Raw genomic sequence first — 18,362 nt, 5'->3', positions numbered from 1 at the left:
TACCTGAGGATATCTCTCTCCCCCCCCCCTACCTGAGGATATCTCTCTCCCCCCCCCTACCTGAGGATATCTCTCCCCCCTACCTGAGGATATCTCTCTCCCCCCCCCTACCTGAGGATATCTCTTCCCCCCCCCCTACCTGAGGATATCTCTTCCCCCCCCCCCTATATCCTGAGGATATCTCTTCCCCCCCCTACCTGAGGATATCTCTTCCCCCCCTGAGGATATCTCCCCCCCTACCTGAGGATATCTCTTCCCCCCTACCTGAGGATATCTCTTCCCCCCTACCTGAGGATATCTCTTCCCCCCCTACCTGAGGATATCTCTCTCCCCCTACCTGAGGATATCTCTCTCCCCCCTACCTGAGGATATCTCTCTCCCCCCCTACCTGAGGATATCTCTCTCCCCCCTACCTGAGGATATCCCCCTACCTGAGGATATCTCTCCCCCTACCTGAGGATATCTCTTCCCCCTACCTGAGGATATCTCTCCCCCCTACCTGAGGATATCTCTCCCCCTACCTGAGGATATCTCTTCCCCCCTACCTGAGGATATCTCTTCCCCCTACCTGAGGATATCTCTTCCCCCTACCTGAGGATATCTCTTCCCCCCTACCTGAGGATATCTCTTCCCCCTACCTGAGGATATCTCTTCCCCCTACCTGAGGATATCTCTTCCCCCCTACCTGAGGATATCTCTTCCCCCTACCTGAGGATATCTCTTCCCCCCTACCTGAGGATATCTCTTCCCCCTACCTGAGGATATCTCTTCCCCCCTACCTGAGGATATCTCTTCCCCCCCCTACCTGAGGATATCTCTTCCCCCCTACCTGAGGATATCTCTTCCCCCCTACCTGAGGATATCTCTTCCCCCCCTACCTGAGGATATCTCTTCCCCCCCCTACCTGAGGATATCTCTTCCCCCTACCTGAGGATATCTCTTCCCCCCTACCTGAGGATATCTCTTCCCCCCTACCTGAGGATATCTCTCCCCCTACCTGAGGATATCTCTCCCCCCTACCTGAGGATATCTCTCCCCCCTACCTGAGGATATCTCTTCCCCCCTACCTGAGGATATCTCTTCCCCCCTACCTGAGGATATCTCTTCCCCCCTACCTGAGGATATCTCTCCCCCCCCCTACCTGAGGATATCTCTCCCCCCCCTACCTGAGGATATCTCTCCCCCCTACCTGAGGATATCTCTTCCCCCCCCTACCTGAGGATATCTCTTCCCCCCCTACCTGAGGATATCTCTTCCCCCCTACCTGAGGATATCTCTCCCCTGAGGATATCCTCCCCCCCTACCTGAGGATATCTCTCCCCCCTACCTGAGGATATCTCTCCCCCCTACCTGAGGATATCTCTTCCCCCCTACCTGAGGATATCTCTTCCCCCTACCTGAGGATATCTCTCCCCCCTACCTGAGGATATCTCTCCCCCCTACCTGAGGATATCTCTCCCCCCTACCTGAGGATATCTCTCCCCCCCTACCTGAGGATATCTCTTCCCCCCCCTACCTGAGGATATCTCTTCCCCCCCTACCTGAGGATATCTCTCCCCCCTACCTGAGGATATCTCTCCCCCCTACCTGAGGATATCTCTTCCCCCCCCTACCTGAGGATATCTCTTCCCCCCCCCTACCTGAGGATATCTCTTCCCCCCTACCTGAGGATATCTCTTCCCCCCCCCCTACCTGAGGATATCTCTTCCCCCCCCTACCTGAGGATATCTCTTCCCCCCTACCTGAGGATATCTCTTCCCCCCCCTACCTGAGGATATCTCTTCCCCCCCCTACCTGAGGATATCTCTTCCCCCTACCTGAGGATATCTCTTCCCCCCCCTACCTGAGGATATCTCTTCCCCCCTACCTGAGGATATCTCTTCCCCCCTACCTGAGGATATCTCTTCCCCCCTACCTGAGGATATCTCTCCCCCCCTACCTGAGGATATCTCCCCCCCCCCTACCTGAGGATATCTCTCCCCCCTACCTGAGGATATCTCTCCCCCTACCTGAGGATATCTCTTCCCCCCTACCTGAGGATATCTCTCCCCCCTACCTGAGGATATCTCTCCCCCCTACCTGAGGATATCTCTCCCCCCTACCTGAGGATATCTCTCCCCCCTACCTGAGGATATCTCTCCCCCCCCCTACCTGAGGATATCTCTCCCCCCTACCTGAGGATATCTCTTCCCCCCCCTACCTGAGGATATCTCTTCCCCCCTACCTGAGGATATCTCTCCCCCCCCCCTACCTGAGGATATCTCTCCCCCCCCTACCTGAGGATATCTCTCCCCCCTACCTGAGGATATCTCTCCCCCCCCTACCTGAGGATATCTCTTCCCCCCCTACCTGAGGATATCTCTTCCCCCCCCTACCTGAGGATATCTCTTCCCCCCCCTACCTGAGGATATCTCTTCCCCCTACCTGAGGATATCTCTTCCCCCCCCTACCTGAGGATATCTCTTCCCCCCTACCTGAGGATATCTCTTCCCCCCTACCTGAGGATATCTCTTCCCCCCTACCTGAGGATATCTCTTCCCCCCTACCTGAGGATATCTCTTCCCCCCTACCTGAGGATATCTCTTCCCCCCCCTACCTGAGGATATCTCTTCCCCCCCCTACCTGAGGATATCTCTTCCCCCCCCCTACCTGAGGATATCTCTTCCCCCCCCTACCTGAGGATATCTCTTCCCCCCCCCCTACCTGAGGATATCTCTTCCCCCCTACCTGAGGATATCTCTTCCCCCCTACCTGAGGATATCTCTTCCCCCCCTACCTGAGGATATCTCTTCCCCCCTACCTGAGGATATCTCTTCCCCCCTACCTGAGGATATCTCTTCCCCCCCTACCTGAGGATATCTCTTCCCCCCTACCTGAGGATATCTCTTCCCCCCCCTACCTGAGGATATCTCTTCCCCCCTACCTGAGGATATCTCTTCCCCCTACCTGAGGATATCTCTTCCCCCCTACCTGAGGATATCTCTTCCCCCCTACCTGAGGATATCTCTTCCCCCCTACCTGAGGATATCTCTTCCCCCCTACCTGAGGATATCTCTTCCCCCCCCTACCTGAGGATATCTCTTCCCCCCTACCTGAGGATATCTCTTCCCCCCTACCTGAGGATATCTCTTCCCCCTACCTGAGGATATCTCTTCCCCCTACCTGAGGATATCTCTTCCCCCTACCTGAGGATATCTCTTCCCCCTACCTGAGGATATCTCTTCCCCCTACCTGAGGATATCTCTTCCCCCCTACCTGAGGATATCTCTTCCCCCCTACCTGAGGATATCTCTTCCCCCCTACCTGAGGATATCTCTTCCCCCCCCTACCTGAGGATATCTCTTCCCCCCTACCTGAGGATATCTCTTCCCCCCTACCTGAGGATATCTCTTCCCCCCTACCTGAGGATATCTCTTCCCCCTACCTGAGGATATCTCTTCCCCCTACCTGAGGATATCTCTTCCCCCCTACCTGAGGATATCTCTTCCCCCCTACCTGAGGATATCTCTTCCCCCTACCTGAGGATATCTCTTCCCCCCCTACCTGAGGATATCTCTTCCCCCTACCTGAGGATAATCTCTTCCCCCCTACCTGAGGATATCTCTTCCCCCTACCTGAGGATATCTCTTCCCCCCCTACCTGAGGATATCTCTTCCTCTCTCTCTTCCATATCTTCCCTCTCACCTGAGGTAGGAACATCTTCCCAGCTCCAAACAGGTCTCCCACCACCTTCATGCCGTTCATCAGGGGCCCCTCGATGACGTGTAGGGGCCTCGGATAGAGATCAGCCTGGGCCCTCGCCTCCTCTGTGTCCTCTACCACATACTTATCTATACCCTGGAAAGAGCGAGAGAGAGACAGAGAAGGAATATCGATAGTAATTGATGGAGAAAGAGAGATTTGTACCTTAAATGTATCTGTACAGTTTTGACCAGAACCAATTTTCTAGACATACCTGAAAATAAGCTGGTCCCTGCATGCCACTAACCTCGATGAGCCCCATACCATACTAACCTCGATGAGCCCCATACCATACTAACCTCGATGAGCCCCATACCATACTAACCTCGATGAGCCCCATACCATACTAACCTTGATGAGCCCATACTATACTAACCTCGATGAGCCCCATACCATACTAACCTTGATGAGCCCCATACCATACTAACCTCGATGAGCCCCATACCATACTAACCTCGATGAGCCCCATACCATACTAACCTCGATGAGCCCCATACCATACTAACCTCGATGAGCCCCATACCATACTAACCTCGATGAGCCCCATACCATACTAACCTCGATGAGCCCCATACCATACTAACCTTGATGAGCCCCATACCATACTAACCTCGATGAGCCCCATACCATACTAACCTCGATGAGCCCCATACCATACTAACCTCGATGAGCCCCATACCATACTAACCTTGATGAGCCCATACTCCAGCCTCTCTCCTACTAACATTGATGAGCCCATACTCCAGCCTCTCTCCTACTAACCTTGATGAGCCCATACGCCAGCCTCTCTCCTACTAACATTGATGAGCCCATACCCCAGCCTCTCTCCTACTAACCTTGATGAACCAATACTATAATAACCTTGATGAGCCCATACTATACTAACCTTGATGAACCCATACTCCAACCGCTCTCCTACTAACCTTGAGCCCATACTATACTAACCTTGATGAGCCCATACTATACTAACCTTGATGAGCCCATACTATACTAACCTTGATGAGCCCATACTATACTAACCTTGATGAGCCCATACTATACTAACCCTGATGAGCCCATACTATACTAACCCTGATGAGCCCATACTATACTAACCCTGATGAGCCCATACTATACTAACCCTGATGAGCCCATACTATACTTACCTTGATGAGCCCATACTATACTTACCTTGATGAGCCCATACAATACTAACCTTGATGAGCCCATACGATACTAACCTTGATGAGCCCATGCTATACTAACATTGATGAGCCCATACTATACTAACCTTGATGAACCCATACCATACTAACCTTGATGAGCCCATACCATACTAACCTTGATGAGCCCATACTCCAGCCTCTCTCCTGCTAACCTTGATGAGCCCATACTATACTAACCTTGATGAGCCCATACTATACTAACCCTGATGAGCCCATACTATACTAACCCTGATGAGCCCATACTATACTTACCTTGATGAGCCCATACAATACTAACCTTGATGAGCCCATACGATACTAACCTTGATGAGCCCATGCTATACTAACATTGATGAGCCCATACTATACTAACCTTGATGAACCCATACCATCCTTGATGAGCCCATACCATACTAACCTTGATGAGCCCATACTCCAGCCTCTCTCCTGCTAACATTGATGAGCCCATACCATACTAACATTGATGAGCCCATACTATACTAACCCTGATGAGCCCATACTATACTAACCCTGATGAGCCCATACTATACTAACCTTGATGAGCCCATACTATACTAACCTTGATGAGCCCATACTCCAGTCTCTCCTCCACCGTTCCCTCTCGCCACTCATCCGTCTGGACCACCTTCTTCCCTCCTTTGGCACAGCTCTGAAAACGACAGGATTCTCTTCAGAGGGGAACGAGTATACTGTACTAGGGATCAGGTAACCCCAGCGAGCAGAGACATACAGCCACAGAGTTACAGGATATGTACGGTGTTAACCAGGTGGACCGGTATGTACTGTGTTAACCAGGTGAACCTGTATGTACCTGTTTATACAGCAGAATATGTACTGTGTTAACCAGGTGGACCGGTATGTACTGTGTTAACCAGGTGGACCAGTATGTACTGTGTTAACCAGGTGGACCAGTATGTACCTGTTCATACAGCAGAATATGTACTGTGTGAACCAGGTGGACCAATATGTACCTGTTTATACAGCAGAATATGTACTGTGTTAACCAGGTGGACCAGTATGTACTGTGTTAACCAGGTGGACCAATATGTACCTGTTCATACTGCAGAATATGTACTGTGTTAACCAGGTGGACCAGTATGTACCTGTTCATACAGCAGAATATGTACTGTGTGAACCAGGTGTACCAGTATGTACCTGTTCATACAGCAGAATATGTACTGTGTTAACCAGGTGGACCGGTATGTACTGTGTTAACCAGGTGAACCTGTATGTACCTGTTCATACAGCAGAATATGTACTGTGTGAACCAGGTGGACCAGTATGTACCTGTTCATACAGCAGAATATGTACTGTGTTAACCAGGTGGACCAGTATGTACTGTGTTAACCAGGTGGACCGCTATGTACTGTGTTAACCAGGTGGACCAGTATGTACTGTGTTAACCAGGTGGACCAGTATGTACTGTGTTAACCAGGTGGACCGGTATGTACTGTGTTAACCAGGTGGACCGCTATGTACTGTGTTAACCAGGTGGACCAGTATGTACTGTGTTAACCAGGTGGACCAGTATGTACCCGTTCATACAGCAGAATATGTACTGTGTTAACCAGGTGGACCGGTATGTACCCGTTCATACAGCAGGATATGTACTGTGTTAACCAGGTGGACCGGTATGTACTGTGTTAACCAGGTGAACCTGTATGTACCTGTTTATACAGCAGAATATGTACTGTGTTAACCAGGTGGACCGGTATGTACTGTGTTAACCAGGTGGACCAGTATGTACTGTGTTAACCAGGTGGACCAGTATGCACTGTGTTAACCAGGTGGACCAGTATGTACCCGTTCATACAGCAGAATATGTACTGTGTTAACCAGGTGGACCAGTATGCACTGTGTTAACCAGGTGGACCAGTATGTACTGTGTTGACCAGGTGGACCAGTATGTACTGTGTTGACCAGGTGGACTAGTATGTACCTGTTCATACAGAATATGTACTGTGTTGACCAGGTGGACCAGTATGCACTGTGTTAACCAGGTGGACCAGTATGCACTGTGTTAACCAGGTGGACCAGTATGTACTGTGTTAACCAGGTGGACCAGTATGTACTGTGTTAACCAGGTGGACCAGTATGTACTGTGTTAACCAGGTGGACCAGTATGTACCTGTTCATACAGAATATGTACTGTTTATACAGCAGAATATGTACTGTTTATACAGCAGAATATGTGGGACCTTATATAGACAGGTGTGTGCCTTTCAAATAATATCACTGTCAACTGTGAGACCTTATATAGACATGTGTGTGCCTTTCCAAATCATATCCAATCAATTGAATTTACCACAGGTGGACTCCAATCAAGTTGTAGAAACATCTCAAGGATGATCAATGGAAACAGGATGCACCTGAGCTCAATTTAGAGTCTCATAGCAAAGGGTCTGAATACTTATGTAAATAAGGTATTGCTGTTTAACAAAATTGCCAACATTTCAAAAAAAACTTTTTCATTATAGGATAGTGTGTGTAGATTGTGTGTAGATTGAGGAGAAAAACAATGTGATCCATGTTAGAATGAGGCTGTAACGTACCAAAATGTGGGACGAGTCAACGGGGTCTGAATACTTTACCGAAGGCCCTGGATTTAACTCCATGGTCTCAGGAAGACAGTCAACGGTGTAACCAATAATAGACTCTCATTCTGAATGATCACACAACGGATAACTTCTTATTGGTCACTGTGACACATGACCATATACCTGTATACCATATACCTGTGTATACAAGCATAGTAAGTTATACTAGGATATGTACTGTAGTGTGTAAACCATATACCTGTGCGTACAGCAGTAGTTTCTCTGTGGCCTCCGGGTCTTTGTTCCAGATAAGGTTCTCACACATGAGCAGGAGCTCCTTGTCAATATCATCGTAGACAGGCAGGCTGCCAGCGTTCACTATGCCCATGTCCATACCGTCCTATAGGAGACAGCAGGACAACAGGGTTACTCATGCAGGGATAACGTCGTAGGGCCGCTAGCTGGCTAGATGTCGATAGCCACTGGCTAACGTCGTAGGGCCGGTAGCTGGCTAGATGTCGATAGCCACTGGCTAACGTCGTAGGGCCGCTAGCTGGCTAGATGTCGATAGCCACTGGCTAACGTAGTAGGGCCGCTAGCTGGCTAGATGTCGATAGCCACTGGCTAACGTTGTAGGGCAGCTAGCTGGCTAGATGTCGATAGCCAGTGGCTAACGTAGTAGGGACGCTAGCTAACTAGATGTCGATAGCCAGTGGCTAACGTAGTAGGGACGCTAGCTAACTAGATGTCGATAGCCACTGGCTAACGTAGTAGGGACGCTAGCTAACTAGCTAGATGTCGATAGCCACTGGCTAACGTCGTAGGGCCGCTAGCTAGCTAGATGTCGATAGCCACTGGCTAACGTCGTAGGGCCCGCTAGCTAGCTAGATGTCGATAGCCACTGGCTAACGTAGTTGGGCCGCTAGCTGGCTAGATGTCGATAGCCACGGGCTAACGTAGTAGGGCCGTTAGCTGGCGAGATGTCGATAGCCACTGGCTAACGTAGTAGGGCCGTTAGCTGGCGAGATGTCGATAGCCACTGGCTAACGTAGTAGGGACGCTAGCTAACTAGCTAGATGTCGATAGCCACTGGCTAACGTCGTAGGGCCGCTAGCTAGCTAGATGTCGATAGCCACTGGCTAACGTCGTAGGGCCCGCTAGCTAGCTAGATGTCGATAGCCACTGGCTAACGTAGTTGGGCCGCTAGCTGGCTAGATGTCGATAGCCACGGGCTAACGTAGTAGGGCCGTTAGCTGGCGAGATGTCGATAGCCACTGGCTAACGTAGTAGGGCCGTTAGCTGGCGAGATGTCGATAGCCACTGGCTAACGTAGTAGGGCCGTTAGCTGGCGAGATGTCGATAGCCACTGGCTAACGTAGTAGGGCCGTTAGCTGGCGAGATGTCGATAGCCACTGGCTAACGTAGTAGGGCCGCTAGCTGGCTAGATGTCGATAGCCACTGGCTAACGTAGTAGGGCCGCTAGCTGGCTAGATGTCGATAGCCACTGGCTAACGTAGTAGGGCCGTTAGCTGGCGAGATGTCGATAGCCACTGGCTAACGTAGTAGGGACGCTAGCTAGCTAGCTAGATGTCGATAGCCACTGGCTAACGTCGTAGGGCCGCTAGCTGGCTAGATGTCGATAACCACTGGCTAACGTAGTTATGATTGATGGCGTGGTAGAGGAAGGCTCCACCTACCTTGATGGCGTGGTAGAGGAAGGCTCCATGCATGGCCTCTCTGATGACCTCCATGCCTCTGAAGGAGAAGGACAGGTTGGACAGGCCTCCACTGATCCTGGCCCCAGGCAACAACTCCTGTAGAGAATATATATATAAATAAATAAATATTATATACTGTTAAAAGGTCCAGTTGATTCTGACCCCAGGTAACGACTCCTACAGAAAACACAGTATGGGTCATTTACAGTAACACGGGTCCCAACTGACCTTAATGAGCCTGGTGGCTCTGATGAAGTTGATGGCGTACTCGCTGTGTTCCTCCATGCCCGTGCCAATGGTCAGGATGTTGGGGTCAAAGATGATGTCGTTGGGGTCAAAGCCCACCTGAGTTACCAGGAGGCGATAGGCCCTGCTGCAGATGTCTACCTTGCGCTCTGTCTCCGTAGCCTGTAGGAAACCAGAGGAGACAGCTGTTTCAAGGCCCTGTTTGTTCCCTGGCCAACGGTCTTTAATCCACGAGGTAACGGGATCCAAACGCCTGTCGTAGGGAGAAGTGTTGCAGTCTGCCAAGCACCCATAACCCACAGCAGCACAGGATAGAACCCCACCCCACCTACCACTTACATCCTGCCCCCTCCCCCCCCCGAGGATTGTACAAGAAGTATGTGAACCCTTTGGAAATACCTGGATTTCTGCATACATTGGGTCATAAAATTTGATCTGATCTTCATCTAGGTCACAACAATAGACAAACACAGTCTGCTTAAACTAATTACACACAAACAATTATATGTTTTCATGTCTTTATTGAACACACCGTGTAAACATTCACAGAGCAGGGAGGGGAAAGTATACGAACCCTTGGATTTAATAACTGGTTGACCCTCCTTTGGCAGTAAAACCCTCAACCAAACGTTTTCTATAGTTGCGTATCAGACCTGCACAACGATCTGGAGTAATGTTGGACTATTCCTCTTTACAAAACTGTTTCAGTTCAGCAATATTCGTGGGATGTCTGGTGTGAACTGCTCTCTTGAGGTCACGCCACAGCATCTCAATCGGGTTGAGGTCAGGAGTCCTACTGGGCCACTCAGGTTGAGGTCGGGAGTCCTACTGGGCCACTCAGGTTGAGGTCGGGAGTCCTACTGGGCCACTCAGGTTGAGGTCAGGAGTCCTACTGGGCCACTCAGGTTGAGGTCAGGAGTCCTACTGGGTCACTCAGGTTGAGGTCAGGAGTCCTACTGGGCCACTCAGGTTGAGGTCGGGAGTCCTACTGGGCCACTCAGGTTGAGGTCGGGAGTCCTACTGGGCCACTCAGGTTGAGGTCAGGAGTCCTACTGGGCCACTCAGGTTGAGGTCAGGAGTCCTACTGGGCCACTCAGGTTGAGGTCAGGAGTCCTACTGGGCCACTCAGGTTGAGGTCAGGAGTCCTACTGGGCCACTCAGGTTGAGGTCAGGAGTCCTACTGGGCCACTCCAGAAGGTGTATTTTTCTTCTGTTGAAGCTGTTGTTGGTTTACCTCTGTGTTTTGGGTCGTTGTCCTGTTGCGTCACCCAACTTCTGTTGAGCTTCTATTGGCGGACAGATAGCCTTACATTCTCCTGAAAAATGTCCTAATAAACTTGGGAATTCATTTCTCCGTTGATGACCGCAAGCTGTCCGGGCCCTGAGGCAGCCCCAAACCATGATGCTCCCTCCACCAGACTTTACAGTTGGGATGAGGTTGGGGCGGCAGTGTAGCCTAGTGATTAGAGAATTGGACTAGTAACCGAAAGGTTGCAAGTTCAAATCCCCGAGCTGACAAGGTACAAAATCTGTCGTTCTGCCCCTGAACAGGCAGTTAACCCACTGTTCCTAGGCTGTCATTGAAAATAAGAATTTGTTCTTAACTGACCTGCCTGGTTAAATAAAGGTAAAATAAAAATAAATAAAGGTTGATGTTGGTGTACTGTGACTTGTTTTCTCCACACATAGTGTTGTGTGTTCCTTCCAAACGACTCATCTGTAGTTCCATCTGTCCACAGAATATTCTGCCAGCAGCGCTGTGGAACATCCAGGGGCTCTTCTGCAAACTTCAGACGTGCAGCAATGGGGTTTTTTTGGACAGCAATGTCTTCTTCCGTGGTGTCCTCCCATGAACACCATTCTTGTTTAGTGTTTTACGTATCGTAGACTCGTCAACAGAGATGTCAGAGTGTTCCAGAGATTTCTGTAGGTCTTTAGCTGACACTCTAGGATTCTTCTTAACGTCATTGAACATTCTGCGCTGGGCTCTTGCAGTCATCTTTGCAGGACGGCCACTCAGGGAGAGCAGCAACCAACAGTGCTGAACTTTCTCCATTTATAGACATTTTGTTTTACTGTGGACTGATGAACGTCAAGGCTTTTAGAGATACTTCTGTAACCCTTTCCAGCTTTATGCAAGTTGACAATTAATCTTCAGTCTTCTGAGATCTCTTCTGTTCGAGGCATGGTTCACATCAGGCAATGCTTCTTGTGAACAGCAAACTCACATTTTGGGAGTGTTTTTTATAGGGCAAGGAAGCTCTAACCAACATCTCCAATCTCGTCTCATTGATTGGGCTCCAGGTTAGCGGACTCCTGACTCCAATTATCTTTTGGAGAAGTCATTAGCCTAGGGGGGTTCATATACTTTTTACAACCTACACTGTGGATGTTTCAATGATGTATTCAATATAGACAAGACAAAATACAATAATTCTGTGTTATTAGTTTAAGCACACTATGTTTGTTTATTGTTGTGACTTCGATGAAGATCAGATCAAATGTGATGACCAATTTACACATAAATCCAGGTGTTCCCGAAGGGTTCACATACTGTGTCTTTCCGCTGTACATTCCTCTCCTGTCCAGCTGTCAGTCTCACCTGACCCTCCTCGTCGAAGGCCATAACCACCACGGCGGCCCCGTAGCGTCTGACAGTCGTAGCTCTCTGGAGAAACTCCTCTTCTCCTTCCTTCAGACTGATGCTGTTCACGATACACTTCCCCTGACAACACTTCAGCCCCGCCTTGATCACCTCGAAGTTAGAAGAGTCTATACACAGAGGTACCTAGGAGAGGAGAGAGGACACCTGGAAGTTAGACGAGTCTATACACATAGGTACCTAGGAGAGGAGAGAGAGAGAGAGAGAGAGAGAGAGAGAGAGGACACCTGGAAGTTAGACGAGTCTATACACATAGGTACCTAGGAGAGGAGAGAGAGAGAGAGAGAGAGAGAGAGGACACCTGGAAGTTAGATGAGTCTATACACATAGGTACCTAGGAGAGGAGAGAGAGAGAGAGAGAGAGAGAGGACACCTGGAAGTTAGATGAGTCTATACACAGAGGTACCTAGGAGAGGAGAGAGAGGACACCTGGAAGTTTGATGAGTCTATAGACATAGGTACCTAGGAGAGGAGAGAGATGAGGATAAAGAGGACAACGAGGAGAGGAGAGAGAGAGGAGGATTAAGAGGACAACGAGGAGAAGAGAGAGATGAGGATAAAGAGGACAACGAGGAGAGGAGAGAGATGAGGATAAAGAGGACAACGAGGAGAGGAGAGAGATGAGGATAAAGAGGACAACGAGGAGAGGAGAGAGATGAGTATAAAGAGGACAACGAGGAGAGGAGAGAGATGAGTATAAAGAGGACAACGAGGAGAGGAGAGAGATGAGGATAAAGATGACAACGAGGAGAGGAGAGAGAGGAGGATTAAGAGGACAACGAGGAGAGGAGAGAGATGAGGATAAAGAGGACAACGAGGAGAGGAGAGAGAGGAGGATTAAGAGGACAACGAGGAGAGGAGAGAGAGGAGGATTAAGAGGACAACTAGGAGAGGAGAGAGAGATGAGGATAAAGAGGACAACGAGGAGAGAGATGAGGATAAAGAGGACAACGAGGAGAGAGATGAGGATAAAGAGGACAACGAGGAGAGAGATGAGGATAAAGAGGACAACGAGGAGAGAGATGAGGATAAAGAGGACAACGAGGAGAGAGATGAGGATAAAGAGGACAACGAGGAGAGAGATGAGGATAAAGAGGACAACGAGGAGAGAGATGAGGATAAAGAGGACAACGAGGAGAGAGATGAGGATAAAGAGGACAACGAGGAGAGAGATGAGGATAAAGAGGACAACGAGGAGAGAGATGAGGATAAAGAGGACAACGAGGAGAGAGATGAGGATAAAGAGGACAACGAGGAGAGAGATGAGGATAAAGAGGACAACGAGGAGAGAGATGAGGATCAAGAGGACAACGAGGAGAGCTGGGTAAGTGAACTTCAGCTTCAGTAAAGGCCTAAAGGACTTATTCTATAGATGAACTCTGTTCTTACAGTGTTTTCCTGCATCTCCAGGCCCTTCAACGACGTGGTTCAGCTTCCTGTAGCTCAGTACATAGTAACATTACCTCTCTGATACAGTATCACAGGAAGTGGTTTAGAAAACACGATTAAACGTCGGGAAGCATGCAACAGTGCGCAGGTATCTTTTTGAAATGTCCAGTTGATTCCTACCCTGGCGATGTCAGGCTCGGAGGATATGAGACAGCAGAACCGGGCCATGGCGGCAGGACCCTCCAACATCCCCTCGTCCATGTTGATGTCCAACACCTGGGCTCCCATCTCCACCTGGGTCTTGGCTATGCTCAACGCCTCCTGGAGACAGACCGGTTCACAGACAGGGACCGGTTCAGACAGGGACATAGACAGGGACAGAGACAGGGACACAGAACATGTTCAGTCAGAGGGTTGTGTTCAATATGCAGCAAACACAAGAAGATAGACTGAAACAGGGAGGAACAACCTGAACTTGTTCAATAAGTGATTTTTAGTTTTTGTTTCAAAACGTTTTTGATACAGTGTGCCCTACTGAACATGGCCCTGGTACACCAGACATGGGTATAGGAGATAAGATATTGCTAGCTACAATGACCGAGGGGGGCGGCGGGGTAGCCTAGTGGTTAGAGAGGGGCGGCAGGGTAGCCTAGTGGTTAGAGAGGGGCGGCAGGGTAGCCTAGTGGTTAGAGTGTTGGACTAGTAACCGGAAGGTTGCAAGTTCAAAACCCAGAGCTGACAAGGTACAAAATCTATCGTTCTGCCAGGCCGTTCTGTTCCCAGGCCGTCATTGAAAATAAGAATTTGCTCTTAACTAAATGAAAGGAAAAATTTAAAAAATCTGTATTGGACTGAGTTTTAATTTCGGGTGGATAAAAAGGAGAGACGGTTCACCTCGTAGTTTCCCGACATGATCAGCTTGGCGAACTTCCTTGATCCAGCCACGTTGCAACGCTCGCCGATGTTGACGAAATTAGTGTACGGACCGATCCTGAATGGCTCCAGACCTGTGACACAAAACATATGCTCAAGCTGTGGCGAAAAGCTTGTCAGTGGTTTGCTGCTACTATTCATCAGTGCTACCGTGACTGAGAAGGTAAATCTAAGAGCAGATCTACTGTAGATTCAGGTCCTCCCGGTCTACGACATTATATTCATTATTATCTTAAAAAGAAAAGGCAGAACTGATCGTAGATCAGCACGTCTACTCTGCAAGGCTTTATATAAAATACCAGCCCTGGAACGGCCAGGAAGGAGCCAGAGCTCATCTAAACTCGTCGTTGTTCTACCTGCCAGGAGCATGTAGTCCTGAAAGACGTCAGTAGGGGGCACTCTGGGATGGCAGTGCTTCACTTTCTCAGCAATGGCCCTGAACACACAGAGAGATGTATATCAGTCCCATATCTATCAGTCCCATATCTACCAGTCCCATATCTATCAATCCCATATCTATCAATCCCATATCTACCAGTCCCATATCTAACAGTCCCATATCTACCAGTCCCATATCTATCAGTCCCATATCTATCAGTCCCATATCTATCAGTCCCATATCTATCAGTCCCATATCTATCAGTCCCATAGCTACCAGTCCCATATCTATCAGTCCCATATCTATCAGTCCCATATCTATCAGTCCCATATCTATAAACAATATATCAGTCCTATATCTATCAGTCCCATATCTATCAGTCCCATAGCTACCAGTCCCATATCTATCAGTCCCATATCTATAAACAATATATCAGTCCTATATCTATACACAATATATCACTAGGCTACCCTGGGGCAGCAGCGGTAGCGTTGGACTAGTAACCGGAAGGTTGCAAGTTCAAACCCCCGAGCTGACAAGGTACAAATCCTGTCGTTCTGCCCCTGAACAGGCAGTTAACCCACTGTTCCTAGGCCGTTATTGAAAATAGAATTTGTTCTTAACTGACTTGCCTAGTTAAATAAAAAATTATCTCTAGACAGTATATCAGTCCTATATCTCTAGACAGTATATCAGTCCTATATCTATAGACCGTATATCAGTCCTATATCTATAGACCGTATATCAGTCCTATATCTACAGACAGTATATCAGTCCTATATCTACAGACAGTATATCAGTCCTATATCTACAGACAGTATATCAGTCTATATCTATAGACCGTATATCAGTCCTATATCTACAGACAGTATATCAGTCCTATATCTATAGACCGTATATCAGTCCTATATCTATAGACCGTATATCAGTCCTATATCTATAGACCGTATATCAGTCCTATATCTATAGACAGTATATCAGTCCTATATCTATAGACAGTATATCAGTCCTATATCTATAGACAGTATATCAGTCCTATATCTATAGACAGTATATCAGTCCTATATCTATAGACCGTATATCAGTCCTATATCTATAGACCGTATATCAGTCCTATATCTATAGACAGTATATCAGTCCTATATCTATAGACAGTATATCAGTCCTATATCTATAGACAGTATATCAGTCCTATATCTATAGACAGTATATCAGTCCTATATCTATAGACAGTAGTATAGACAGTATATCAGTCCTGTATCTATAGACAGTGGCTCGCGTCCTACATCGCTGGACAGTGGCTCGCGTCCTACATCGCTGGACAGTGGCTCGCGTCCTACATCGCTGGACAGTGGCTCGCGTCCTACATCGCTGGACAGTGGCTCGCGTCCTACATCGCTGGACAGTGGCTCGCGTCCTACATCGCTGGACAGTGGCTCGCGTCCTACATCGCTGGACAGTGGCTCGCGTCCTACATCGCTGGACAGTGGCTCGCGTCCTACATCGCTGGACAGTGGCTCGCGTCCTACATCGCTGGACAGTGGCTCGCGTCCTACATCGCTGGACAGTGGCTCGCGTCCTACATCGCTGGACAGTGGCTCGCGTCCTACATCGCTGGACAGTGGCTCGCGTCCTACATCGCTGGACAGTGGCTCGCGTCCTACATCGCTGGACAGTGGCTCGCGTCCTACATCGCTGGACAGTGGCTCGCGTCCTACATCGCTGGACAGTGGCTCGCGTCCTACATCGCTGGACAGTGGCTCGCGTCCTACATCGCTGGACAGTGGCTCGCGTCCTACATCGCTGGACAGTGGCTCGCGTCCTACATCGCTGGACAGTGGCTCGCGTCCTACATCGCTGGACAGTGGCTCGCGTCCTACATCGCTGGACAGTGGCTCGCGTCCTACATCGCTGGACAGTGGCTCGCGTCCTACATCGCTGGACAGTGGCTCGCGTCCTACATCGCTGGACAGTGGCTCGCGTCCTACATCGCTGGACAGTGGCTCGCGTCCTACATCGCTGGACAGTGGCTCGCGTCCTACATCGCTGGACAGTGGCTCGCGTCCTACATCGCTGGACAGTGGCTCGCGTCCTACATCGCTGGACAGTGGCTCGCGTCCTACATCGCTGGACAGTGGCTCGCGTCCTACATCGCTGGACAGTGGCTCGCGTCCTACATCGCTGGACAGTGGCTCGCGTCCTACATCGCTGGACAGTGGCTCGCGTCCTACATCGCTGGACAGTGGCTCGCGTCCTACATCGCTGGACAGTGGCTCGCGTCCTACATCGCTGGACAGTGGCTCGCGTCCTACATCGCTGGACAGTGGCTCGCGTCCTACATCGCTGGACAGTGGCTCGCGTCCTACATCGCTGGACAGTGGCTCGCGTCCTACATCGCTGGACAGTGGCTCGCGTCCTACATCGCTGGACAGTGGCTCGCGTCCTACATCGCTGGACAGTGGCTCGCGTCCTACATCGCTGGACAGTGGCTCGCGTCCTACATCGCTGGACAGTGGCTCGCGTCCTACATCGCTGGACAGTGGCTCGCGTCCTACATCGCTGGACAGTGGCTCGCGTCCTACATCGCTGGACAGTGGCTCGCGTCCTACATCGCTGGACAGTGGCTCGCGTCCTATATCGCTGGACAGTGGCTCGCGTCCTATATCGCTGGACAGTGGCTCGCGTCCTATATCGCTGGACAGTGGCTCGCGTCCTATATCGCTGGACAGTGGCTCGCGTCCTATATCGCTGGACAGTGGCTCGCGTCCTATATCGCTGGACAGTGGCTCGCGTCCTATATCGCTGGACAGTGGCTCGCGTCCTATATCGCTGGACAGTGGCTCGCGTCCTATATCGCTGGACAGTGGCTCGCGTCCTATATCGCTGGACAGTGGCTCGCGTCCTATATCGCTGGACAGTGGCTCGCGTCCTATATCGCTGGACAGTGGCTCGCGTCCTATATCGCTGGACAGTGGCTCGCGTCCTATATCGCTGGACAGTGGCTCGCGTCCTATATCGCTGGACAGTGGCTCGCGTCCTATATCGCTGGACAGTGGCTCGCGTCCTATATCGCTGGACAGTGGCTCGCGTCCTATATCGCTGGACAGTGGCTCGCGTCCTATATCGCTGGACAGTGGCTCGCGTCCTATATCGCTGGACAGTGGCTCGCGTCCTATATCGCTGGACAGTGGCTCGCGTCCTATATCGCTGGACAGTGGCTCGCGTCCTATATCGCTGGACAGTGGCTCGCGTCCTATATCGCTGGACAGTGGCTCGCGTCCTATATCGCTGGACAGTGGCTCGCGTCCTATATCGCTGGACAGTGGCTCGCGTCCTATATCGCTGGACAGTGGCTCGCGTCCTATATCGCTGGACAGTGGCTCGCGTCCTATATCGCTGGACAGTGGCTCGCGTCCTATATCGCTGGACAGTGGCTCGCGTCCTATATCGCTGGACAGTGGCTCGCGTCCTATATCGCTGGACAGTGGCTCGCGTCCTATATCGCTGGACAGTAGCTCGCGTCCTATATCGCTGGACAGTAGCTCGCGTCCT

The 18,362-nt window shown here is 50.2% G+C and overlaps 1 protein-coding gene across 1 annotated transcript in view; it reads right to left on the bottom strand.

The window, feature by feature from the left end:
• mtr (5-methyltetrahydrofolate-homocysteine methyltransferase) overlaps nt 1-18,362 on the bottom strand; it is a 67,520-nt gene that overhangs the window by 29,679 nt on the left and 19,479 nt on the right. The window contains exons 12-20 of the mRNA XM_064933254.1: nt 14,788-14,867; nt 14,393-14,505; nt 13,679-13,819; nt 12,050-12,235; nt 9,430-9,609; nt 9,181-9,297; nt 7,743-7,883; nt 5,506-5,595; nt 3,685-3,837 (exon numbers count right to left, since the gene is read on the bottom strand). Coding sequence (XP_064789326.1) covers nt 3,685-3,837; nt 5,506-5,595; nt 7,743-7,883; nt 9,181-9,297; nt 9,430-9,609; nt 12,050-12,235; nt 13,679-13,819; nt 14,393-14,505; nt 14,788-14,867 — 1,201 coding nt within the window. The remainder of the gene's footprint in view (nt 1-3,684; nt 3,838-5,505; nt 5,596-7,742; nt 7,884-9,180; nt 9,298-9,429; nt 9,610-12,049; nt 12,236-13,678; nt 13,820-14,392; nt 14,506-14,787; nt 14,868-18,362) is intronic.

This window comes from Oncorhynchus masou, chromosome 24 (genome assembly GCF_036934945.1).
Source record: "Oncorhynchus masou masou isolate Uvic2021 chromosome 24, UVic_Omas_1.1, whole genome shotgun sequence".
NCBI classification, from domain to species: Eukaryota; Metazoa; Chordata; class Actinopteri; order Salmoniformes; family Salmonidae; genus Oncorhynchus; species Oncorhynchus masou.
Note: the sequence above shows the minus strand (reverse complement) of the source record. Positions and strands in the feature narration are given on the sequence as shown.